Source organism: Scyliorhinus torazame, chromosome 7, assembly GCF_047496885.1.
Source record: "Scyliorhinus torazame isolate Kashiwa2021f chromosome 7, sScyTor2.1, whole genome shotgun sequence".
Lineage (NCBI taxonomy): Eukaryota > Metazoa > Chordata > Chondrichthyes > Carcharhiniformes > Scyliorhinidae > Scyliorhinus > Scyliorhinus torazame.
In genome coordinates, this window is record NC_092713.1 from 299,141,543 (window position 1) to 299,164,510 (window position 22,968).

A 22,968-nucleotide genomic window follows, 5' to 3' on the forward strand; every position below is an offset into this window, starting at 1 on the left:
GGGACACGTGCTTCACAACCAATTCAACGCTTTTGAATTATCATCATTAATTTAATGTAGGGATTGTGGTGGCAGATATGGTCTGGGGCATAGGAGCAAAGTAAATTGTAGCATGAAAAATGAATTGAGCAGCATTCCAAAGCTGCAGTATGTTCACTTGCTCCTGTCCCTCACTTGCACTGGGTGTGGTCTATCGTGCCCATCCTTCCAGTCTTACACTAGCTCAAAGTTTAAGACACTCATCCTCGTCTTCAAATCTCCCGCAGCTTTTGTCCACCCAACCTCTTGCAAGATTCTCTTCCTTTCTGTCCCTTTGGCTTCTCTACTCTCGATTCCTTTATATCCCTCCGCCTCGCCGTTGCTACAGCTTTCTATCACCTAAATCGCGCTCTCCAGTAATCCCTCCCAAACCTCTCCTCTCCTCCCCCTCTTCCTCCTCCTCCTCCTCCCCCTCTTCCTCCTCCTCCTCCTCCTCCCCCCCTCCCCCTCCTCCTCCTCCTCCTCCCCCTCCCCCTCCCCCTCCCCCTCCTCCTCCTCCTCCTCCACCTCTTCAGCTCTCCCTGTGCTTCATCTTCGTGCTCTGCTCCAAATGCTTGTGCAACTTGTTTTTGCAAAGCACAGTTAACATTGTGTAGATTGAAGGTAGATTGTGCTCACAGGAATACCCGGGAGCCTCCCTGTGGAGGCTACCTGCAGACAAATATTCCTGCTGCTTTTATTTGATCAGGATTTCTGCAGTAAATATGATTGGACAGGTGTACAGATGTCGGAGGCATCAAGTTAATGTGTCTTCCATCTTGCCAGCTCCCTCTGCGTGACCAATCAGGAAAGATTGAAGTCGATTGTTTAGCAGGTGGCTACTTAAATTCTGTTTCGTTTATGAATAAATGGAACAGGGCTGAGCAATCTGCAACATGATTTACAGACATAAGAGCTGCTTCTTGGACGAGAGCTCTGACTAAATCTGGGGGTGAAGGCACGGATTTTAAACACTTGAACCAGTAAAGTGTTTCGGAAATGTGTCCTGAAACACGGAGTGATTTACATACTATATTTACACTATTGATGTCAGTATTCAGAACTGACGGGGGGAGTAGTTTGTATGTTGAATGATCTGGGCTCAGAAGTTGCAGTCTCCCACTGTCCTCTTTAGTGAAGCTAAATTTATCTGTTGCAGAGATGATGCCTTAAAATACTGCCCTGATTATTTACTGTGTGTTACTTTCTCCTCTTCTGCCTGCTCCATGAGCCCATCAGCACCAAACCCATGGGAACCCAAAATTAGCTCTGCCAGCGTTCAAGTAGCCAGCTGCATCGGGCAAAAGCTGACATTACAAGATGGTCTCTTTACAAATTCCAGCAGTCTTTCTCTAGGCATTACAAGACAATTCTGTCTGCGTCTTATTGGACACTCTCGCTAAAGTGAGGAACAGCTTTTATTTCATCTTGCACTCAATGTTTCAAAGTGGGGAGGAAAGTATTTTTGGGTGTCGTGTGTTGTGTTGCCCTGGGATGCTCGTATCTGGAGTTTTTGACTCTGGCCCCAGAGGAGGGTCTCGGTGGAATTTCAGATGTTTGGAAACAGATGTGTATTGTTGACTTGACCACCAGTTTCTAAGTGAATAGGCATTACCAAAAAGTTACCAGCTTGCAAAACAGGTTTGCACACCCATATTCCGTCTAAGTTAATGCTTTGCATACACTGGTTACTGCATTAACTTCAGTGTTTGAGAGTTCAGCTCTCGCAAATCCCCTCACCAAAACTTAAACCATTGAATGCAAAATCTACAACTATGATTAGGTTGACTTCCGGTTGCGGCTATGCGGAGCTAAGCCGCACGATTCAGCAGCTCCCGCGAACACGGACTTTCGGGCTCGCTAAAGGAGCCCCAACGGAATTTCTTTTACAGCCACCCCGTGGGGAAGAGAGGAGAGGGGTCCCCTACTAACCTGTATGGACCGGACCCGCAGCGAAACGGCCAAAAAAGTGGCATTGGAGCAGCAGGAGAAGAGAGGGAAAATAAGCAAAATGTCGGCGGCCGCGGACAAAGAGGAGATGCAGGAATTCATCAAGCGCTGCTTCGAGGAGCTGCGTAAGGAGATGGTGGCGCCTATGTTGGCAATAATTGAAGGACTTGGGGCAACCCAGAAAGCCCACGAGGTGAAGATTCAGGAGATCCAGGAAAAAGTGAGTGAGAATGAGGACGAGCTCTTGGGCCTGGCGGTGAGAGTGAAGCGGCACGAGGCGCTACACAAGACGTGGGCGGGAAGACTCGTAGACCTGGAGAACAGGTTGAGGAGAAATAATTTGAGGATCCTGGGTCTCCCAGAAGGAGTGGAGGGGGCCGATGCCGCGGCATATGCGGGCACAATGATCGGGGCGCTGATGGGCGCGGAGGCCCCCCCCGAGGTTGCTGGAGCTGGAAGGGGCGCACCGGGTGCTAGCGAGGAAGCCCAAGGCAAACGAGCCGCCAAGGGCGATGGTGGTGAGTGGAGATTTCACCGGTTTACGGACAGAGAGGGGGTCCTGAAATGGGCCAGGAGGGAGCGGAGCAGCGGGTGGGACAGTGCAGAGATTGGAGTGTGCCCGGACTGGAGCACGGAGGTCGCTGGGCGGAGAGCGGGTTTCGGCCGGGCCGGAGCGGTGCTGCATCGGAGAGGAGTGAAATTTGGAATGTTGCAGCCAGCGCGACTGTGGGTTACACATAATGGCCAACACCACTACTTCGAAACGCCCGAAGAGGCGTGGACCTTTATACTAACTGAAAAGTTGGACTCTAATTGAGGGTTTGTGAGGGTGGGGAGTGTTTGAGGGTTGAGGTATGATGGTTGTTGTATATAGGGGGTCAATCATGCGCAGGAAATGTTATATGGGCTGGGGGAGAGAGACAAGGGGGCGGGGCAGGCTTTGGAAAGCGCGGGGTTCTTTTCCCGCGCGCGGGAAGAAAGGCGGGAAGGGGAACGAAGGAACGGATATTGATTGGGAGACTCCCACACGGGGGGGTCAAAGGGATGGCGGGGGAAGCTAGGGTCAGCAGGTGTCAGCTGACTTACGGGAGTGATATGGGGGAGCAAAAAAGCTAGACTGGGATCCAGCGGGGGGGGGACTGGGAGAGGCGGGGGGGGGGGGGGGGGGGGGGGGGGAGAATGGGCGAGGGGGGGGGGGGGGAGAAAGGGTTGCTGCTGCACTGGCCGAAAGGGAATGGAACACAGAAGAGGTGGTCGGGACGGAGGTCCCCCGGCTGGGGGACTGGAGGGTGAGGGAGACGCGGGCATGGGATTGGCCCAGAAAAGGAGATGGCTAGTCGGGGGGGGGGGGGGTTGAGAGCCCCTCCAATCCGGCTGATGACGTGGAACGTGATGGGCCTGAATGGGCCGCTGAAGAGGGCTTGAGTGTTCGCGCATTTGAAGGGACTGAAGGCAGACGTGGCAATGCTCCAAGAGACACACCTGAAGGTGGCGGACCAGGTTAGATTAACAAGGGGATGGGTAGGACAGGTATTTCACTCGAGACTGGACGCGAAAAATAGAGGGGTGGCAATTCTGGTGGGACAGCATGTATCATTTGAGGCCAAGACTATCCTAGCGGATAATGGAGGGAGATATGTGATGGTGAGTGGTAGGTTGCAAGGGACGTGGGTGGTGTTGGTAAATGTATACGCCCCGAACTGGGATGATGCTGGATTCATGAAGCGCATGTTGGGGCGCATTCCGGACCTGGAGGTAGGAGGACTGATGGTGGGAGGGGACTTCATTACAGTGCTGGACCCAGCACTGGACCGCTCCAGATCAAGGACGGGAAGGAGGCCGGCGGCGGCCAAGGTGCTCAGGGGGTTTATGGATCGGATGGGGGGAGTGGACCCATGGAGGTTTGCAAGACCGCAGGCCAGGGAATTTTCTTTCTTTTCCCACGTGCACAGGCTTACTCCCGGATTGATTTCTTTGTTCTGGGCAGGGCGCTCGTCCCAAGGATGGAGGGGACGGAGTATTCGGCCATAGCCGTTTCGGACCATGCCCCGCACTGGGTGGAAATGGGGCTGGAGAGGAGAGGACCGGCGCCCGCTGTGGCGGCTGGACGTGGGATTGCTGGCGGATGGGGTGGTGTGTGGGAGGGTGAGGGGGTGTGTCGAAGGGTACTTGGAGGCCAACGACAACGGGGAGGTGCGAGTGGGGGTGGTATGGGAGGCGTTGAGGGCGGTGATCAGGGGAGAGCTGATCTCCATCGGGGCTCGTGGGGGATGGGGGGGGCGGGGGGAGGTTGGTTGGGGAGGTTTTGCGGGTGGGCGGGAGATGCGCGGAGGCCCCGGAGGAAAGATTGCTTGGGGGGGCGGTGGCTCCGGATGGAGTTTGACCTGTTGACCACGGGGGAAAGATTGCTTGGGGGGGCGGTGGCTCCAGATGGAGTTTGACCTGTTGACCACGGGGGGGAGGGGGGGGGGGGGGGAGGGAGAGAGAGGAGGAGGAGGGAGGGCGCAGGGGGCGACATCCGAGTGCGGGGAAGGGGCTGGTCGGATGCTGGCACACCAGCTCCGTGGGGGGGGGGGGGGGGGGGGGTAGAGGGTAGAGTCGGGATGGGGGGTTAGCCACGGTTCGAAGTGCAACAAAAAGGTATTCAAGGCCTTCTATGAAGAGCTGTACAGATCCCAGGCCCCGGGGGGGGGAAGAGGGGATGAGACGATTCCTGGACCAACTGAGGTTCCCGAGGGTGGAGGAGCAAGAGGCGGCTGGGTTGGGGGCACCAATTGGGTTGGAGGAGCTGAGTAAGGGTTTGGGGAGTATGCAGGCGGGGAAGGCCCGGGGCCGGACGGGTTCCCGGTGGAGTTCTATAGAAAATATGTGGATCTGTTGGCCCTGCTACTAGTGAGGACCTTTAACGAGGCAAGAGAGCAGGGGACCCTGCCCCCGACAATGTCGGAGGCGGCAATTTCCTTGATTCTAAAGCGAGACAAGGACCCACTGCAATGTGGATCGTACAGGCCGATTTCGCTCCTCAATGTGGACACTAGGTTATTGGCAGGGGTGCTGGCCACGAGGATTGAGGACTGTGTCCCGGGGGTGATTCATGAGGACCAGACGGGATTCGTAAAGGGCAGGCAATTAAATACCAATGTGCGGCGGCTCTTAAACGTGATAATGATGGCATCGGAGGAGGGAGAGGCGGAGATAATGGCAGCTATGGACGCGGAAAAAGCCTTTGACCGAGTGGAGTGGGAGTGCCTCTGGGGGGTGTTGCGTGGGTTTGGGTTCGGGGGCGGGTTTATCAGCTGGTTAAGCTCCTTTACAGCGCCCCGGTGGCGAGTGTGGTGATGAACCGGCGGAGGTCGGAGTACTTTCGACTGTACCGAGGGACAAGGCAGGGGTGCCCCCTGTCCCCCCTGTTGTTCGCATTGGTGATCGAACCATTGGCCATGTCATTGAGGGAGTCTAATAAATGGAGGGGGGTGGTCCGAGGGGGAGAAGAGCATCGGGTGTCGCTATATGCGGATGACCTGTTGCTGTACGTGGCGGATCCAATGGAGGGGATGGTGGAGGTCATGCAGACTCTAAGGGAGTTTGGGGAGTTCTCGGGCTATGGGCTCAATGTAGGGAAGAGTGAGCTTTTTGTATTACAGGCAGGGGACCAAGAAAGAGGGATAGGGGACCTACCGCTGAGGAGGGCGGAGGGGAACTTTCGGTGTCTGGGGATCCAGGTGGCCAGGAGTTGGGGGGGCCCTACATAAACTGAATTTGACGAGGTTGGTGGAACAAATGGAGGAGGATTTTAAAAGATGGGACATGTTACCGCTCTCGCTGGCAGGTAGAGTGCAGTCGGTCAAAATGGTGGTCCTTCCGAGGTTTGTTTGTGTTTCAGTGCCTTCCCATCGTGTTCACCAAGGGCTTTTTCAAGAGAGTAGGTAGGAGTATTATGTGGTTTGTGTTGGCAAATAGGACCCCGAGGGTAAGGAGAGGGTTCCTGGAACGCAATAGGGACCGAGGAGGGTTGGCTCTGCCAAACCTGGGGAGCTACTACTGGGCAGCAGACATGGCGATGGTCCGCGGGGGGGTTGTTTGGGGGGAGGGGGGGGGTGGGGGGTGGGCGTGGAGTAGGATGGAGATGGCGTCCTGTAAAGGAACAAGCCTGGGGGCGTTGGTGACGGCTCCGCTGCCGCTCTCGCCGACAAAGTATACCACGAGCCCGGTGGTGGCGGCAACGCTAAGGACCTGGGGCCAGTGGAGATGGCATAGGGGTGCAATGGGAGCATCGGTGTGGTCCCCGATCAGGGGTAACCACCGGTTTGTCCCGGAGAGGATGTTCCAGGGCTGGCATCGGGCGGGGATTAGAGGAGTGGGGGACCTGTTCATTGACGGGACATTTGCGAGCCTAGGGGCACTGGAGGAGAAGTTAGAGTTACCCCCGGGAAATGCATTTAGGTGCATGCAGGTGAGGGCTTTTGTGGGGCGACAGGTGAGCTGGTTCCCGTTGCTCCCGGCACGGGAGGTTCGGGATAGGGTGGTCTCGGGGGTATGGGTTGGGGAGGGCAAGGTGTCGGAAATGAAGAGGGGGAAGCGCTAGTAGAAGAGTTGAAGGGTAAATGGGAGGAGGAGCTGGGGGAGGAGATCGAGGAAGGTCTGTGGGCTGATGCCCTAGGTAGGGTTAATACCTCCTCCTCGTGTGCCAGGCTCAGCCTGATACAATTTAAGGTGGTTCACAGAGCGCATTTGACGGGGGCGAGGTTGAGTAGTTTCTTTGGGGTAGAGGACAGATGTGAAAGGTGCTCTAGGAGCCCGGCGAACCATGTCCATATGTTTTGGTCATGCCCGGCACTGGAGGGGTTCTGGAGGGGAGTGGCGGGAGCAATATCTAATTTGGTGAAAGTCCGGGTCAAGCCAAGCTGGGGGCTAGCAATATTCGGAGTAGTGGATGAGCCGGGAGTGTAGGAGGCGAAAGAGGCCGGAATTCTGGCCTTTGCGTCCCTAGTAGCCCGGCAAAGGATCTTGCTATTGTGGAAGGAGGCGAAGCCCCCTAGCCTGGATAAACGACATGGCTGGGTTCATAAAGCTGGAGAGGATTAAGTTTGCCTTGAGAGGGTCTGCGCAGGGGTTCTACAGGCGGTGGCAACCGTTCCTAGACTATCTCGCGGAGCGTTAGAGGAAGGTCGGTCAGCAGCAGCAGCAACCCTGGGGTAGGGAGAGGGGGGGGGGGGAACGAGAGATTGTTTGAGGGGATGGATGAGCAGGAGATGACATGGAGGGTGGGGGAAACTGGCACATGCGGGCAAGAGCCAGTGTATAAAGCTATGTAAATATACCATTTTGCCATGTATATAATCTTGCTCAGTGCGATTGTGTTATTTTGTAACGGGGGAGGGGGGGGGGGGGAAGAGGGGGGGTTATTGTTTGTAAGGGGAAAAAATTGTGTTGTTAAAAAACTTTAATAAATATATTTCTTTAAAAAAACTGATTCGGTTGGGGGCAAGGCAGTGGTGAAACCTCCTTTACTTGATGTTGGAAGTCAGGCCATTACCGGATGAAATAATTGGGCTTGACAGACATATTTACTGTTCAATAGTAAACCCCCTCTCCCCACCCCAAACACCGTGGCCAAGATGCAAAAGCAGTAAGAATGCTGGAAATACTCTGAAGGTTCAGGCAGCATCTGCGTAGAATTGAATGAGGTAGGTTGTCCTGAGCCTCAGGTTACCCCAGAGCTTCAGAATTATTTTATGAAAGGCCAACTCGACCTGAAACATTTCAAAAATGCTGAATCCTTCCAGTATTTTTTGTTTTTATTTCAGATTCACAGCATCTGCAGTATTTTGTTTTTGTGTGCATTTTTCAGTCCTGAGTGAATAGTACTTTTTTCTTTCATGGGATATGCACCTCACAGACAAGGCCAGCATTTGAAGCCTATCCCTAATTGCTGAGTGGCCAGTTTAGAGGGCAGTTAAGGGTCACCCACATTGCTATGGGTCTAGAGTCACATGTAGGCCAGACCAGGTAAGGGTGGCAGATTTCCTTCTCTTAAAGGGCATTTGTGAATCAGATGGGTTTTTATGACGATCAATGGTAGTTTCCTGGTCACCATTACTGAGACCAACTTTATATTCCAATTCATTAATTGAATTTAAATTTCACCAGCTGCCTTGAAGGGATTTGAAGCGGGAAAAATGTTGCTCAGGGAAAAAAATTTCAATAAAATATATTGAAGGGATTTGAACCCATGTCCCTCGAGCATTAGCCTGGGCTTCTGGATTACTATTTTAAAATTTAGAGTGCCCAATTATTTTTTTCAATTAAGGGCCGATTTAGCATGGCCAATCCACCTACCCTGCTGCACATCTTTGGGTTGTGGGGGTGAGACCCACGCATACATGGAGAGACTGTGCAAACTCCACACAGACAGTGACCTGGGCCGGGATTGAACCTGGGCCCTGAGTGCCGTAGGCAGCATTGCTAACCACTGTGCCACCATGCTGCCCCGCCTTCTGGATTACTAGTCATCCATGATGCCAGCAACTCCCCCTGTGGAATGGCGTTATTATTGAGTGTTGGAGTCAGTGACTATTGTCAAGGTGACTGTCTTGTTCTGAGCAAGATTATTGTTCACTCTGTCAGGGTTGTTGAAATGACAAAGACGGGTGTAGTTATGGAATCTAATTTGCTTTGATTAACTAGACTTTAGATATTGTCAGAATATCAGAATTGATGCCTGATTGTGTTTGAAAATATTTGACGGGGGAATTATTTTTCTGTTGCAGGTCAGCGATTTTGGTGACACCACAAACTGGCCCACACCTGGTGAAATTGTCAACAACAAGGTACTGTTGTGTCAGGGTTTGTTCACTTTGTAACTTCTATTGTTGGCAAATTGTCAAAGCTGCGAGTCAAGGGAAGGGGGTCTGTAGAAATAGCTGGATTTCCAAAAAAACTGGTTAGTTTGGTATTGATGCCGGTAAGGCTGCAATAATTATTTCCTGGGAAAGCAGGTTGATGGTTTTAGGTTTAAAGAGTCACGATCGGTGTACATTGCATGGCGAGCCAGTGCAGAAATAATGGGCCATTCAGCCCCTCTCGCCTGTGCTACCATTCAGTGGGTTCATGGCTGATTCATGCTGCTTAACTCCATCTACCTGACTTGGCTCAAAATTCCTTAATCCCCGTGGCTAGCTGAGATCTATTGGTCTCAGGTTTAAGATTAATGATTCAGCATTGAAAATTCTTTTTTAAAATCTTGAATAGTGGTTTTAAAATAGGTTCAATAGCAGTGATCTGTGGGTGTGTATACCCAAATCTTTGAATGTAGCAGGGCAAGTTGAGAATTGGGCTTTATTGATAGAAGTACAGAGTGCAAAAGCCAGGCAGTTTTGTAAACCACTGGTTAGGCCTCAACTGGATTATTGGGGTCATTTCTGTAGGATTCAAAGCCTTTCGAGAGGATGCAGGAGAGATTTACTAGAGTGGTACCAGGGATGAGAGACTGAAAAAGCTGGGGTTGTTCTCCTTAGAGTGGAGAAGGTTATTGGAAGACTGGTTAAAGGTTATTCAAAATCATGAATAGATTTGAGAAAACAATTAAAGAGCAACACAGTCAGTAGTGGAGAGGTTAGTAATCAGAGGTTAGTAATCAGAGGACACGTAGCAATTGGCAAAAGAAACAGAGGTGATATAAGGAAGCTGATTTTTGCACAGCGGGTTGTTGTGATTTAGAATGCATTGCCCAAGGGGGTACTGGAAGTTGATTCAATAGTAACTTTCAAAAGAGAATTGGATAATTACTTGAAGGGAAAACATTTGAAGAGGAGTGGATTTAATTGAATGGCCCCAGCAAAGTGCCATGAAGGTGAAGAAGGGCCAATTGTCTCATTAGGTGCTGTATCATTCCCTGCTTTTATTCTCGCAATTTTTTCCAAAATCTCTTATCAAATCACCCCTCACATTCCAAGGAATGTACACAAAGTTTGTCAATGAGTCCATTCAGCCCAACTGGGTCAATGCTGGCATTTATACTCCACAAAAGTCTCCTGCCACCCTACTTCACCTAACCGCCTGCTCCTTTCTCCTTTGTGATTATCTGACTCCCCCTTAAATGCATCAGTTGTATTCATCTCAACTATTATTCTACATTCTTATCACTCTCCAGGGTTGATTTGTGACTACTCGCTATTTATGACTTCTCCCACAAATGGAAATATTGACTAATTTTAACTTTGAAAGTGATTGGGTTTCGAATAGGTTAAAATAATTTTCTGTGTCTACCCTATCAAACCAACGCACCAATTTAAAAACATCCAACCGGTAACTTCCCAGCCCGCCCGATCTTTCCTGATAGTCGTTTCTGGAATTATCTTTGTAAATCTTTGTTGGCACATTCTCAGTGCCTCTGTAGCCTAATATGGAGATCAGAACTATGCATTATACTACGTGTGGTCTAATGTAGAACCTGTATTTAAAGCAAATTTAACATAACTTCCCTGCTTTTTAATTCTATCATTTCAGAAATGAACCCCAGTACTTGGTTTACTTTTTTAATGACCCATTAAACCTGCAAAGCTAATTTGAGTGATTCTCTATCTGTACTCCCTAGAACCTTTTGTTCATTGACTCCATTTAGACTCATTCCACAAGCTGTATATGGCCTCCTTAGTCTTTATAATAATGTACCACCTCACAGTTACCTCTAGAATTTATTTACCCATCTAGAACACCCATTCTGCAGGTTTATTAATGCCTTCCTCTATTTAGTCACAGTTGTCCACTGTGTTAATCACACCATTTGGTGTTGCCTGCAAATGTTGAAATTAAACTTCTGATTGTTGAGTTTAAATTGTTAATGAAAATGGTGAACAGGAGTGGGCATCGGTTTGCTCAGTTGGCTAGATGACAAGACTGATGCAGCTTGATTTGGACTAATTGTGTCTCTAATGGAGCAAGATGCCTATGGCCTTTAGCAAGGGTAAAGTCACCACAGTCCCAGATGGACAAGGGCTGCTTTCCCCTTGGAGGGGAAAGAGTTGACTGGTGGTGATTTAACCTGAGGTTCATCACACCTCAGGCAAGGGGCGAAGGTGAGAAGGCTGGGCCTTCATGAATAACCTCAACCGGTACGTGAATTGAAACTCTGCTGCTGGCGTCACTCTGCATCACAAACCAGCTGTCCAGCCAACTGAGCTGTGAAGGACAGCTAAGTACCATTACCAAATTACCTGTGGTCTGGTACTGACCCTTGTGGAGCACCACTTCCCACCTTTGGTAGTCTGCACAGCTGTATTTAACCACTACTATGATTTTCTGTTCTGTAGCCCTGCTTGAAGTGGTACAGCCTGTCCCCTGACTCCATACACACTAACTTTAATCATGAGTCTACTGCATGGTACTTTATACTTTAGCAAGGACATTTGAAAATCTAAATATATTACATCTGTCATAGTAGCCTCATCTATTCTTTGAGTTACTTTTTCAAGAGATCAATAAGTCACTCTAGAACCTTTTTGAAATCTCTGCTGGCTTTGCTTTCTGGATATTTTTCTATTAGATGTTTGAGTAAATATTCAGCCATGGTTCAGTTGTTGGCAGAGGGTTGTGGGTTCAAGTTGCACTCCAGTATCAAAGTGGACACTGGCTTCATAGGGCCACTGAGCCAAATGTTTGGTCTTTTTCTGAGGTGTAATGAGTCCACGGTGTTTATGCTGATAGTTCGCTCCACCAATTCAGCCCCATTTTCCTGCTCTCCCCCCTTAGCCCTGTTTCAATCCAAATCTTATTTCTGCCCCCTCTCATAACTTGTATCAGTCCAAATCTGATTTTATTCTCTCCCCATGACTCTGTATCAGTCCAAATCTGATTCTGTTCTCTCCCCATGACCCTTTATTGGTCCACATTCTGCTCTCTCCCAAGGCCCTGTATCAGTCTGAAATTTCCATTCTTTCCCCATTGCCCTGTATCATTCCAAATCTATTTCCGCTCTCACCCCATCGCCCTGTACAAGTCCAAATCTATTTCAGCTCTCTCCCTATACAGTCCATATCTGATTCTGCTCATTTCCCCATCCATCGCCCTAAATTAATCCAAACCAAATCTTGCTTTCTTCCCACAGCCCTGTATCAATCCAAACCTAATTCCGGTGTTTCTGCATAGCCCTATATCAGTCCCGATCTAATTCCAACATCTCCCCATCGCCCAATATCACACTCAAACTCACATCGTTGCACTCTCCCCAGAGCTCTATTAATCCTAAACTAATTCCACTAATGTAGGTGGATATTTGGGAGAATAGGAGATAGTTGTGTGTGCTCTTCCTGATCTGTTCCTTATAAGAAGCAATTCCAGTCTCAACAAGACTACATCTGAAATGTAAACTGATCTATTCCTCTCGGACGCTGTTTCCAGTATTTTCTGCGTTTCTGATTTTAAAGCATTTGCAACTTGGGCATTTGTGATCTTGTAGTACCCATTCTCGACACTGGATGTCATTGTAAGCACAGTGCATTCACGGTGTTCTCCAGTTAGGAACTTTCAGTACACCTCAGTCAGACTTTGGGTCAGTGTGCAGTAACAACTGGTGATCTATTGGGATATATTTGAAAAGGTAAGGAAACGGTTAAATGAAAGAAAGAAAGAAAATTTGCATTTCTATTTTGTCTTTCATCACCTGTGCTGTCTCAAAGAAGTTTACAACCAACAAAATACTTTTGCGGTGTGGTCACTGTTGCAGGGAGCCACAGATCCAGTGAGTTTACCATTAGTGGTGAGAAAATTGTTAGAGTACATCGTCAAATGGGGTGAACGTTGGTCGAGAAGAATCTCCACTGCAGGGAGATTATGCCTGACTGAGTAGAGTTATTGACACTCAGTCAGGTGATAGAAAAGAATCAATGGTGGTTATGTACCTGGAATACAATGGTTGGGGAGGGGTTGCATTCGTCAGGGGTTAGAAGAAATTCTTCACTAAAGTGGAATCCTGTTGATTTGGAGAAAGCAAACAGGTCTCTGGTGGTCTGGGAGAGAGAAAGAACTAAAGACATTCTAGGATGGGCAGAGAGTGACTGGTGTGTCTCACAGAATCACTTCTCCATCACTAACTAAAAACACAAACGGTAAACCCATACATACTTATAAATGCATAGAATCATAGAGTGGTTACAGCATAGCAGGAGGCCATTCTATGTCTGTGCTTCTAAGGAACAATTCGCCGAGTGCCACTCCCCTGTCCTTTCCCCTTAGCCCTGCAGATCTTTCCGTTTCAGATAATGATTCAATTCCCTTTTGAAAGCCAACATCCTCTTCAAGGAGAATGGTCCCAACTTCTCCAGGCTTTCTATGTAACTCAAGTTCCTCACCTCTGGACCCATTCTCATGAATTTGTTCTACCTTCACATCATTCTTAAAGTATGGTGCCAGAACTGGACACAGTACTCCTGTTGAGGCCAAACCAGTGTTTTATACAGGTTTAACATTTCCTTGCTTTTATACTATATGTCCCTATTGATAAAGCCCAAATGCAAAATGCTTTATTAGCATCTCTCAACTGTCCTGTCTTAAATGATTTCTCCCAGGTCTCTCCGCTCCTGCACTCCTTTTAGAGTTGTACCCTTTATTTTATATTAGCCAGAATCTTAATGGCACTCCCAACCTGAACGTGTGTAAAATTGCACAAGATAATTTTACATTGCCTGTGCAATTTTGTGCTCGTTGCAAAGGCACATAGGGCAGGTGGGCATTGGGGTTTTCCCAGTTTGTCGTCTAAGGGTGGAAGAAAAGGCCCCCGGAGCACAAGCACGTTTGTTTTATTTGTGATTTTGCTGCTGATACATAGAGTTTTGCCAGATTTACTTCTGATTACCGTAGCTTTCTATGCTGGTTCACTGACAGATCTGTGCCAAAGTTCCAACCGAATAGACCAGTCTGTACACATGGGAACACTGATGTTGACAAAAGATATTGACCTTGAAAATCCGGTCATTTGGCATATTTCCATTGTAATTAGATGGAGAGTGTGGTTGAGAGGAGGGAGGGACTTTCTGAATGACAGACTCCCCATGACCCAGGTCTTCATGATGACCTATCATACAGATGCTGCAGATTTGTCATCTGAGGTGTCCCAACTGACCCAGTGGTAGATGTAGAATGACCAGACATAATTAAAAACTGTTTTTAAAAAAGGATTCACCTGTAAAAGGAAGCAACCAGACTTATTTGCAGCCTGCAACATACCCTCCCTCACCTCACCCCACCACCACTGCCACTAGCCCTAGATATGCCACCTTAGCGGGCCATCCAGAACTACTGCAATAGCCAGGTAGACAAGATGCACCATTGATGGCATGGGTGTCTACCACGTTGGAGCATTTTGCTGTCTGGAGTTCAGTAGGTTATGGTTTGAAGTCCCACTCCAGAGAGTTGAGCACATGGGCTTACAGTCCCAGCACAGTCCAGAGAGAGTGCCGTATTCTGTGGTGCCAGTGTTCAAGTGAGATGTCAATCTGAGACCACATCTACCCCTCAAGTGGATGTAAAAGATCCAACAATGCTGGCCGTGGGAGCTTGTTGTGCGCAGATTATCTGCCTGGCACTTTTTCCACATATGGCAGTGACTATATTTCAAAAAATGATGAGACACTGGGATGAAGTCATGAAAAGTGCTGGAGAAATGCTTAGTCATTATTTTTTCTTTCTCCACTGATGTAAGTAAATGAGGGGAACCCCCTCCCAAACTCTTTCTTCCCTTCCCCCACCCACAGCAACCTCACTGCTGCCACAAAGTTTAGTTGGATCAGTAACAGATACTGGGCAGGACCTGCTGATTTGCAAGGCAAATTTCAGATCTATATACAAAAATGTTGAGGCAGTAAAGGGTTTAGTCGGGATTATTTTTTGGCTGAAAAGATGCAGCACTAACACCAAATTCATTTCCATGTTGTAGGACCTATCTCCATCCCCTCCACCCCTGTACTGCTGACCTAAGCAACAGCTGTATTGCTCGCTGGGTGGGCCTTAATTGACCCTCCAGCGTAATATTGCGTTTTAATTGAAATGTTCGATGGAAGCTTGTTTCATAATGCTTCTGTTACCGCCTACCACACACAGCCCCTGTGAAATTCAGCTCACTACCTGTTTGTGTTTTTCAAACTAAAATTAATCACTTCACACTTTATTAAGTGTCACCTGTCACTAGTCCACCCATTACAACAACCCCATAGATTTCTACACTATCCTCATGGGTCACAATACTTCCAAATTTCATCGGCAAATTTTGAAATTGTGCCGTGTACACCAAGGCTTAGCGTTATATATCAGGAAGAGCAGGGCTCCTAACACTGACCCCTGGAGGGCCACTGCTTTTTTAATGATATAAACGACTTGGATATTGGAATACAAAATAAAATTTCAAAATTTAACGATGAGGTGTGATTGACAGTGAGGGTGAATGCCATCGACTTCAATGGGATTACAGATGGGCTTACTGCACCCAGTTCTGTCAGTTTAAGCTTGTTGGTGGGAAAGCTTGTGGAATCGATAATTTGGGACAAAATTAATAGTCACTTGGGCAAATGCGGGTGAATTAAGAAAAGCCAATGTGGATTTGTTGAGAGCCAGTCATGCTTTAACGAACTAGCTTGAGTTTTTTCCTGAGTTAACAGACAGGATTGCTAAGGATAATGTTATTGATGTGTTGTACAAGGGCTTCCAAAAGGCATCTGAAAAGGTGCCATAAAAGAGACTCGCAAGCTAAGTTTCATGGAATAAAAGGGACAGTAACAACATGGATACAAATTGACCAAGTGAGAGAGTTGTGGTGAACAGCTGTTTTTGGACTAGAGTAAGGTTTACAGTGAACTTCTACCCATGGGGATATTACCGTCCACAATCTTCCAGTCTGAAACACAGCCATTTATTTTGTGTTTTTTATCCTTTTAGCCATTTTTAAAAATCCAAGCTGACACTGATCCTCCGATTCCATGAGCCTTATTTTTGTTGTTCAACCTTTTTTGTGGTACTTTGTCAAATGCTTTACTATATAGTCAACATTAATTGCTTCCCCTTCCATCTATCGTCCCTGTCACTTTATCAAAAAAGTACAATTAGATTAGTCAAGCTTGACCTGCTTTTGCAAATCTGTGCTGGTTCTCCATAATTAACTCTAACCTCTCCAAATGCCTATTTTTTTCTTTACCCAAGCTCATTATTCAAAAGCATTACACACATCTTGTGTAAACTGAGTGGCCTGCAGTTACTCGGAATGTTCTTGCACACTTTCTTGAATAAGATTGATGTGGAGATGCCGGCGTTGGACTGGGGTGAGCACAGTACGGTGTTGTAACCTGGTGTTGTAAGACTTCGTATTGAATAGGATTGTCACATTTGCTACCCTCCAATGTTGTGGCGCCTCAATGCAGTCGAGGGAAGTTTGGAAGATTTTGACAAAACATTCCATGGCACTGTTGGAAGGAAAGACAAAGGTGTTCTCCCCAGTGTTCTGGCTAATAGTTACCCCATAATCAACGTCTACATGCAGATTATCGCGTAATTACTACATTGCTGTTTATGGGAGTTTGTTCGGAGCAAATTTGCTGCTGTGTTTCTCGCATTGCAACAATGGCTAAATGTCAAGTGCAATTCGTTGGCTGCAAAACGTTTCAGGATATCCTGAATAGGTGAAAGAAGCGATAGAATTGAAAATCTATCTTTTTTTAAAATGTGTAATGATGTTGGCATAATGTTACTGTCACAGCCTGATTGGCTGCAATCTTGAGCCCGCATTCGCCTTCCACGGGATTAGCGCAGGCGGAAATTTCCACGAGAATCGGGAAACTTGATTTTCACTGGAGTGATCGCGTTTCCTGATTATCCTCCCCAGCGACGTTGTGAACCTCATTTTAATACATAGCTATGTAATTAGCAGCCTTCACTCCCCGCCCTACACAAAATGATTCCTCCTCGCCAAATATTCATACCATTAAGTCGGCAAGGTTTACAGCAGGTTAGGCCAGGGACTGATACAGTCGAGGGGATCCTTCCGGGTGCCAACCTGGCAGCGCCAGGGGTCGATCGTAGTGGGAGCTCCACCGGAGATTGGGGGGGGGGGGGGGCTCATCTCCGATAGCTCCGATTCCCCCATAATGGAGGCTGGGGGGTCATTAGGCTGCAGCGTTGATCAGGGTGCCCTTTATTAACGGCGTGCAGGTCTCTTTGGAGCTGGTTCCAGCTCTGAGACCCCACCCCATCAGAGCTACAGCGTAAACCAAGCCCACACTTTTGGGGCAAAGAGGCTCTGTGAGAAAACTGGTCTGTGCAAGTGAAGAGTTACGCTCCAGTTTTCTGTCTGAGCCTGACACTTTGCCATATTCTGGTACAATTCCGTCCAATCTTTTACATTACAACAGAAATGTCAAAATATAGTACTTTAAAAGTACTTAATTGTAGAGTGCTTTTGGACATCCGGTAATTGTGAAAGGTGGTGTGTAAATGCAAGCTTTTCTTTTTCTCTTTCACCACACGGTCTTTGTAGTATTGCTACTTGTGAAGTTCTTGAGTGTCTACCCAAAGAACGAAGTTGGGTGTCTTGTACTCTGCGTTCAATTTAATTGTCTGTATTTTGAATGTTCTTATTGTTTTGTTCCAGACATGGGAGCCGGTCATTTCCTCTGAGGTGAGTAGGAATTAATTGTGCAGGTTGTTGAATGAATGGGCCCCTGCTGCAGGTGTGCCATGTGTTCGATTTAACTAATCCCATCTATGCAATGTTAGCTGATTGGGAGGTGACATTAACCACTGGCACAGGATGGTCTCTGCTCTGACAACCACCACAAAAGATGGGTGCTTGTGTGAGATGTACCTGCGAGGACATCGGTGGAGCCCAAACCTCAGAAGGTGTCAGGATCTTAAGGTGGTGGGCGGGCTGTGGATTGGTGATTGGAGTGAAAGGATGAAAGGACACTGGAGGGCATGGTCGTGGGGCAGCTGTAAGTATTTGTCACTGTCATGCCATTTTGTTCCAGCATCCACAGAACAGTAAGCCACAACAGAACAAAAAACCTCCTGCAAGGAAGGAAAGACCAGAGAAATGCGACAGCAGTGAGAGCAAAGAGAACCAGAAAGCCAAATCGGACGAATCACCAGAGGAACGGAGCGCCGATGAGGATTCACAGAAATCTACACAGAAGAGAAAAGGTATTCCACCGATTAAAACAGTGAGAGAAAGGTGGGGCCACTCTGGGGGGAACCTGTGTTCCATTATTTGTGTACTTATTTCCACACAAAAAGGAAAGAAGCAGTGCTGGATCTAGTTCTGGGCAATGGAGTGAGCCTGTGGAAGATGGGTGTGCACTTTGGAAACAGTGATCATAATACAATTGGGTTATAGAAAAGGATGAGCAATAATCAAGTATATAAGTACCCTGGGGTTGGGCTCATTTCAGTGGGTTGAAAAGGGAAAGTTCGGAGAGCATCTTAAAATTATGTGCAACAGCTTGTTGCGATCCCAGTTGACGTAACTAGATGAGAAGATCCCAGGACGGAACCCTGGCTCAAAAGACCATAACAGAGTGACGGGACTGCTAATTAGTTTTAACAACAAGGAAAAAGCATTTATTAAACATGAAAAATTGGATTATTTTACAATACTCCTTTACCCCTCTCCCGCCTTTAGCTTAACAAATGCTCACAGATTTAACATGGATTACGAAGTAGATTTTAAGCTAATATGGTCTAAGCACACAGATTGGCTGTGGCCAAATACACACTCTGCTCAACCCAAGTTAGTGTGTGTGGTTTTCTCCTCAGAATCCCCCCAGGTGGTTGTCACATGAAAGTTTCCAAACTCCACTCCCAAAAACACGCGTTAAAATCTTCTTTCATAATAATGCTTTCCCTTAGCGGTTTGCATTCTTCTGAACAATACTTAGTTGCTGTTCTCTCAACGTCAGGTGGCTTAAACATTCCTTCTCTCCAGCCCAGGTTTTCCAATTGACACTTGGAAACAAAACTTCCACTCCACTTTTAGCAACGAATCCAGTCCAGGATTTTGTAACAAGTCCTTTTAGGTTTCCTGTCTTGATGGTTGTACAAACTGTTCACAATTGCTTTAATTCTGAATTCCCAGACTGCATTAATGTACCATCAAATATTTCATCTGTCTCTGAAGTCTGCTGTCTCACTTTAAATCTAGTTACTGCAATTATCTCTTTAACTCAGAACACTTGCTTACTACAAGACATGGGGCAGATGTAGGTCATTCGGCCCATCGAGCCTACTCTGCCATTCAATGAGATCATGATTGATCTGAAATAATCCTCAATTCCCCATAGCGCTGAGGACCCAGGTTTGATCCTGGCCCCGAGTCACTGTCCGCGTGGAGCTTGCACGTTCTCCCTGTGTTTGCGTGGGTCTCATCCCAAAAACCTACACCTGCAGAGTAGGTGGATTGGCCACACTAAATTGCCCCTTAATTAGGAACAAAAGAATTGGGTACTTTAAATTTCAAAAGAAATCTTCAACTCCACTTTCCTGCCTTAACCCCATAAACCCTCGATTCCTTCACTGATTAGAAATCTATCTGTCTCTGTCTTGAGCTTAACGACAAAATCTCTACAGTCCTTTGCAGTAAAGAAGTCCACAGATTCACTACCCTCTGAGCGAAGCAGTTCCTCCTCACCTCATGGGTGAGGTACCGGAGGACTGGAGAATTGCTAATGTTGTCCCCTAGTTTAAGAAGGGATAATTCAGATAATTATAGACCGGTGAGCCTGACATCAGTGGTAGGGAAGCTGCTGGAGAAGATACTGAGGGATAGGATCTATTTCCATTTGGAAGAAAGTGGGCTTATCAGTGATAGGCAACATGGTTTTGTGCAGGGAAGGTCATGTCTTACCAACTTAATAGAATTCTTTGAGGAAGTGACAAAGTTGATTGATGAGGCAAGGGCTGTAGATGTCATATACATGGACTTCAGTAAGGCATTTGATAAGGTTCCCCATGGTAGGCTGATGGAGAAAGTGAAGTCTCATGGGGTCCAGGGTGTACTAGCTAGATGGACAAAGAACTGGCTGGGCAACAGGAGACAGAGAGTAGTAGTGGAAGGGAGTTTCTCAAAATGGAGAACTGTGACCAGTGGTGTTCCACAGGGATCGGTGCTGGGACCACTGTTGTTTGTGATATACATAAATGATCTGGAGGAAGGTATAGGTGATCTGATTAGCAAGTTTGCAGATGACACTAAGATTGGTGGAGTAGCAGATAGTGAAGGGGACTGTCAGAGAATACAGCAGATTATAGATAGATTGGAGAGTTGGGCGGAGAAATGGCAGATGGAGTTCAATCCGGGCAAATACGAGGTGATGCATTTTGGAAGATCCAATTCAAGAGCGAACTATACGGTAAATGAAAAAGCCTTGGGGAAAATTGATGTACAGAGAGATCTGGGTGTCCAGGTCCATTGTACCCTGAGGGTGGCTGCGCAGGTCGATAGAGTGGTCAAAAAGGCATACGGCATGCTTTCCTTCATCGGAAGGGGTATTGAGTACAAGAGTTGGCAGGTCACGTTACAGTTGTATAAGACTTTGGTTCGGCCACATTTGGAATACTGCGTGCAGTTCTGGTCGCCACATTACCAAAAGGATGTGGATGCTTTGGAGAAGGTGCAGAGGAAGTTCACCAGGATGTTGCCTGGTATGGAGGGCGCTAGCTATGAAGAGAGGTTGAGTAGATGGGATTATTTTCATTAGAAAGACTGAGGTTGAGGGCGAACCTCATTGAGGTCTACAAAATCATGAGAGGTATAGATAGGGTGGATAACGAGAAGCTTTTCCCCCCAGAGTGGGGGACTCAATTACTAGGGGTCATGAGTTCAAGGTGAAAGGGGAAAAGTTTAAGGGAGATATGCGTGGAAAGTTCTTTACGCAGAGGGTGGTGGGTGCCTGGAATGCATTGCCGGCGGAGGTGGTAGAGGCGGGCACGATAGCGTCATTTAAGATGTATCTAGACAGATACATGAATGGGCAGGGAGCAGAGGGATACAGATCCTTAGAAAATAGGAGACAGTTTTAGATAGAGGATCTGGATCGGCGCAGGCATGGATGGCCGAAGGGCCTGTTCCTGTGCTGTAATTTTTCTTTGTTCTTTGTCTTAAATGGGTGACTCCTTAACCTGAGATTATGGCCTCTGGTCTTAGACTCTCCCACAAGGGGAAGCAATCTCTCCGTATCGACCCTTTCAAGCCCCCTGAGAATCCTATATATCTCAATAAGGTTGCCTCTCCTCGTTCTAAACTCCAAAGACTTCAGGTCCAAGCTGCTTAACCTCGCCTCATAGGGAAATCCCTCCATACCCGGGATCAACCGAGTGAATCTTCTCTGCACTGTAACCAGAGCCATTATATCTTAGATAAGGGGACTAAAACTGTTCACGGTATTCCATGTGTGGTTTAACTAATATTTGTATAGTTTTAGTAAGTCTTCCCTACTTTTATGCTCCATTCCCTTCGAAATAAAAGCGAACATTCCATTTGTCTTCCCTATTGCCTGCTGAACTTGCATGCTAGCTTTTTGTGATTTATGCACAAGGATTCCCAAATCCCTCTATGCTGCAGTCTTTCTGTATTTAAATAATTTCAGCTCCATTATTCTTCCTACCAAAGTGTAGAACTTCACATTTTCCTACATTATATTCCATCTGTTTTCCCACTCACCAACCTGTCTGTACCCCTCTGTAGATTCTTTGTGTCATCCTCACCACTTGCCGTACCACCTATTTTTGTGGTTTCTGCAAACTTGGCAATAGTACGTTCACTCCCCTCCAAGTCATGAATATGTATTGTAAATAATTGTGGTCCCAGCACGGGATCCCAGTGGCACTCCAGCGGTTACAGGTTGCCGTCCTGGAAATGCCCCTCCTTCAGTCTTCTATCAGTTAGCCAATCCTCTATCTATGCTAATATGCTACGTCCAACATTATGAGCTCTGACCTGATTAAGTAGCTTTTTGTGTTGTACCTTGTAAAATCCTTTTTGGGAATATTACGTCTACTGGTTCCCTTTCATCTATCCTGCTCATTAACACGTCAAACAGAAGTTAAGCTAACTGGCCTTTCTTTACTTTTTTTTGTCTTCCTCCTTTTTGACTAAGGGTGTTACATTGGTAATTTTCCAATCCTCTGGGACTCTTCCAGAATTTAATGATTCTTGGAAGATTACTACCAGTACATTCACTATCTCTGTAGCTCCTTCCTTTAATGTCCTGGGATGCGACCCATCAAGTCCAGGGGACTTATCGGCCTTTAGCCCCATTAATTTCCCTAGTACCTTCTCTCCAGGAATTATTTCCTCATCCTTTCTGCCCTTGATTGTGTATTTTTTTGAATGTTCATGTCTTCCACTGTGAACACTGCCGCAAAGTATTTGTTTAATTCCGCTGCCCTTTGTTCCCCATTATTATTTCTCGCATCTCATTCTCTAAGGGGCCTATGTTCACTTTGGTCTCTCTCTTCCTTTTTATATATTGAAAGAAGTTCCTATTGCCTGTTTTTATATTACTTGCTTGTTTATCCTCATAGTTTATCTTCTCCCTCTTTATTTATTTTTTGGTCATCTTTTATTGGTTTTAAAGCTTTCCCAATCATCTGGCTCTTGAATTCTTCTGAACAATGCTTTGGTTGCTGTTAACTTAACTTCAGATGTCGTAAATGTTCCTTCTGTCCCAATTCCCTGGTTATTTAGATTGTATCTTGTTCCTTGGGAATCTTGCATCTTTGCATCTTCCTCGTACTGTCCAGCTTCTCGTGGCAGAGTTGAGAGATATTCACGCCCCAGTGTCCTGTTTCCAGCTGTTCTGGCTTCCAGTTAAAACTAAAGCCCTTCCCTCTGGAAAGTAGCCTCCTGTTGCTCGGCACTGACTTCTATTTAATCTCCAATCTAAATATTATTCTTTTGGGCACAGAAACATTAAACACACTTAAAACCCATGCCGTATATTTCTCATGTTTACAAATACGAATTTA

At 47.0% G+C, this 22,968-nt stretch overlaps 1 protein-coding gene across 5 annotated transcripts in view; it reads left to right on the forward strand.

Annotated features, from left to right (window-relative positions):
• Positions 1-22,968, forward strand: part of larp1 (La ribonucleoprotein 1, translational regulator) — a 202,867-nt gene that overhangs the window by 81,720 nt on the left and 98,179 nt on the right. For all 5 annotated transcript variants that reach the window (XM_072512652.1, XM_072512653.1, XM_072512654.1 and 2 more), the window contains exons 3-5: positions 8,739-8,798; positions 17,600-17,626; positions 17,976-18,147. In XM_072512652.1, coding sequence (XP_072368753.1) covers positions 8,739-8,798; positions 17,600-17,626; positions 17,976-18,147 — 259 coding nt within the window. The remainder of the gene's footprint in view (positions 1-8,738; positions 8,799-17,599; positions 17,627-17,975; positions 18,148-22,968) is intronic.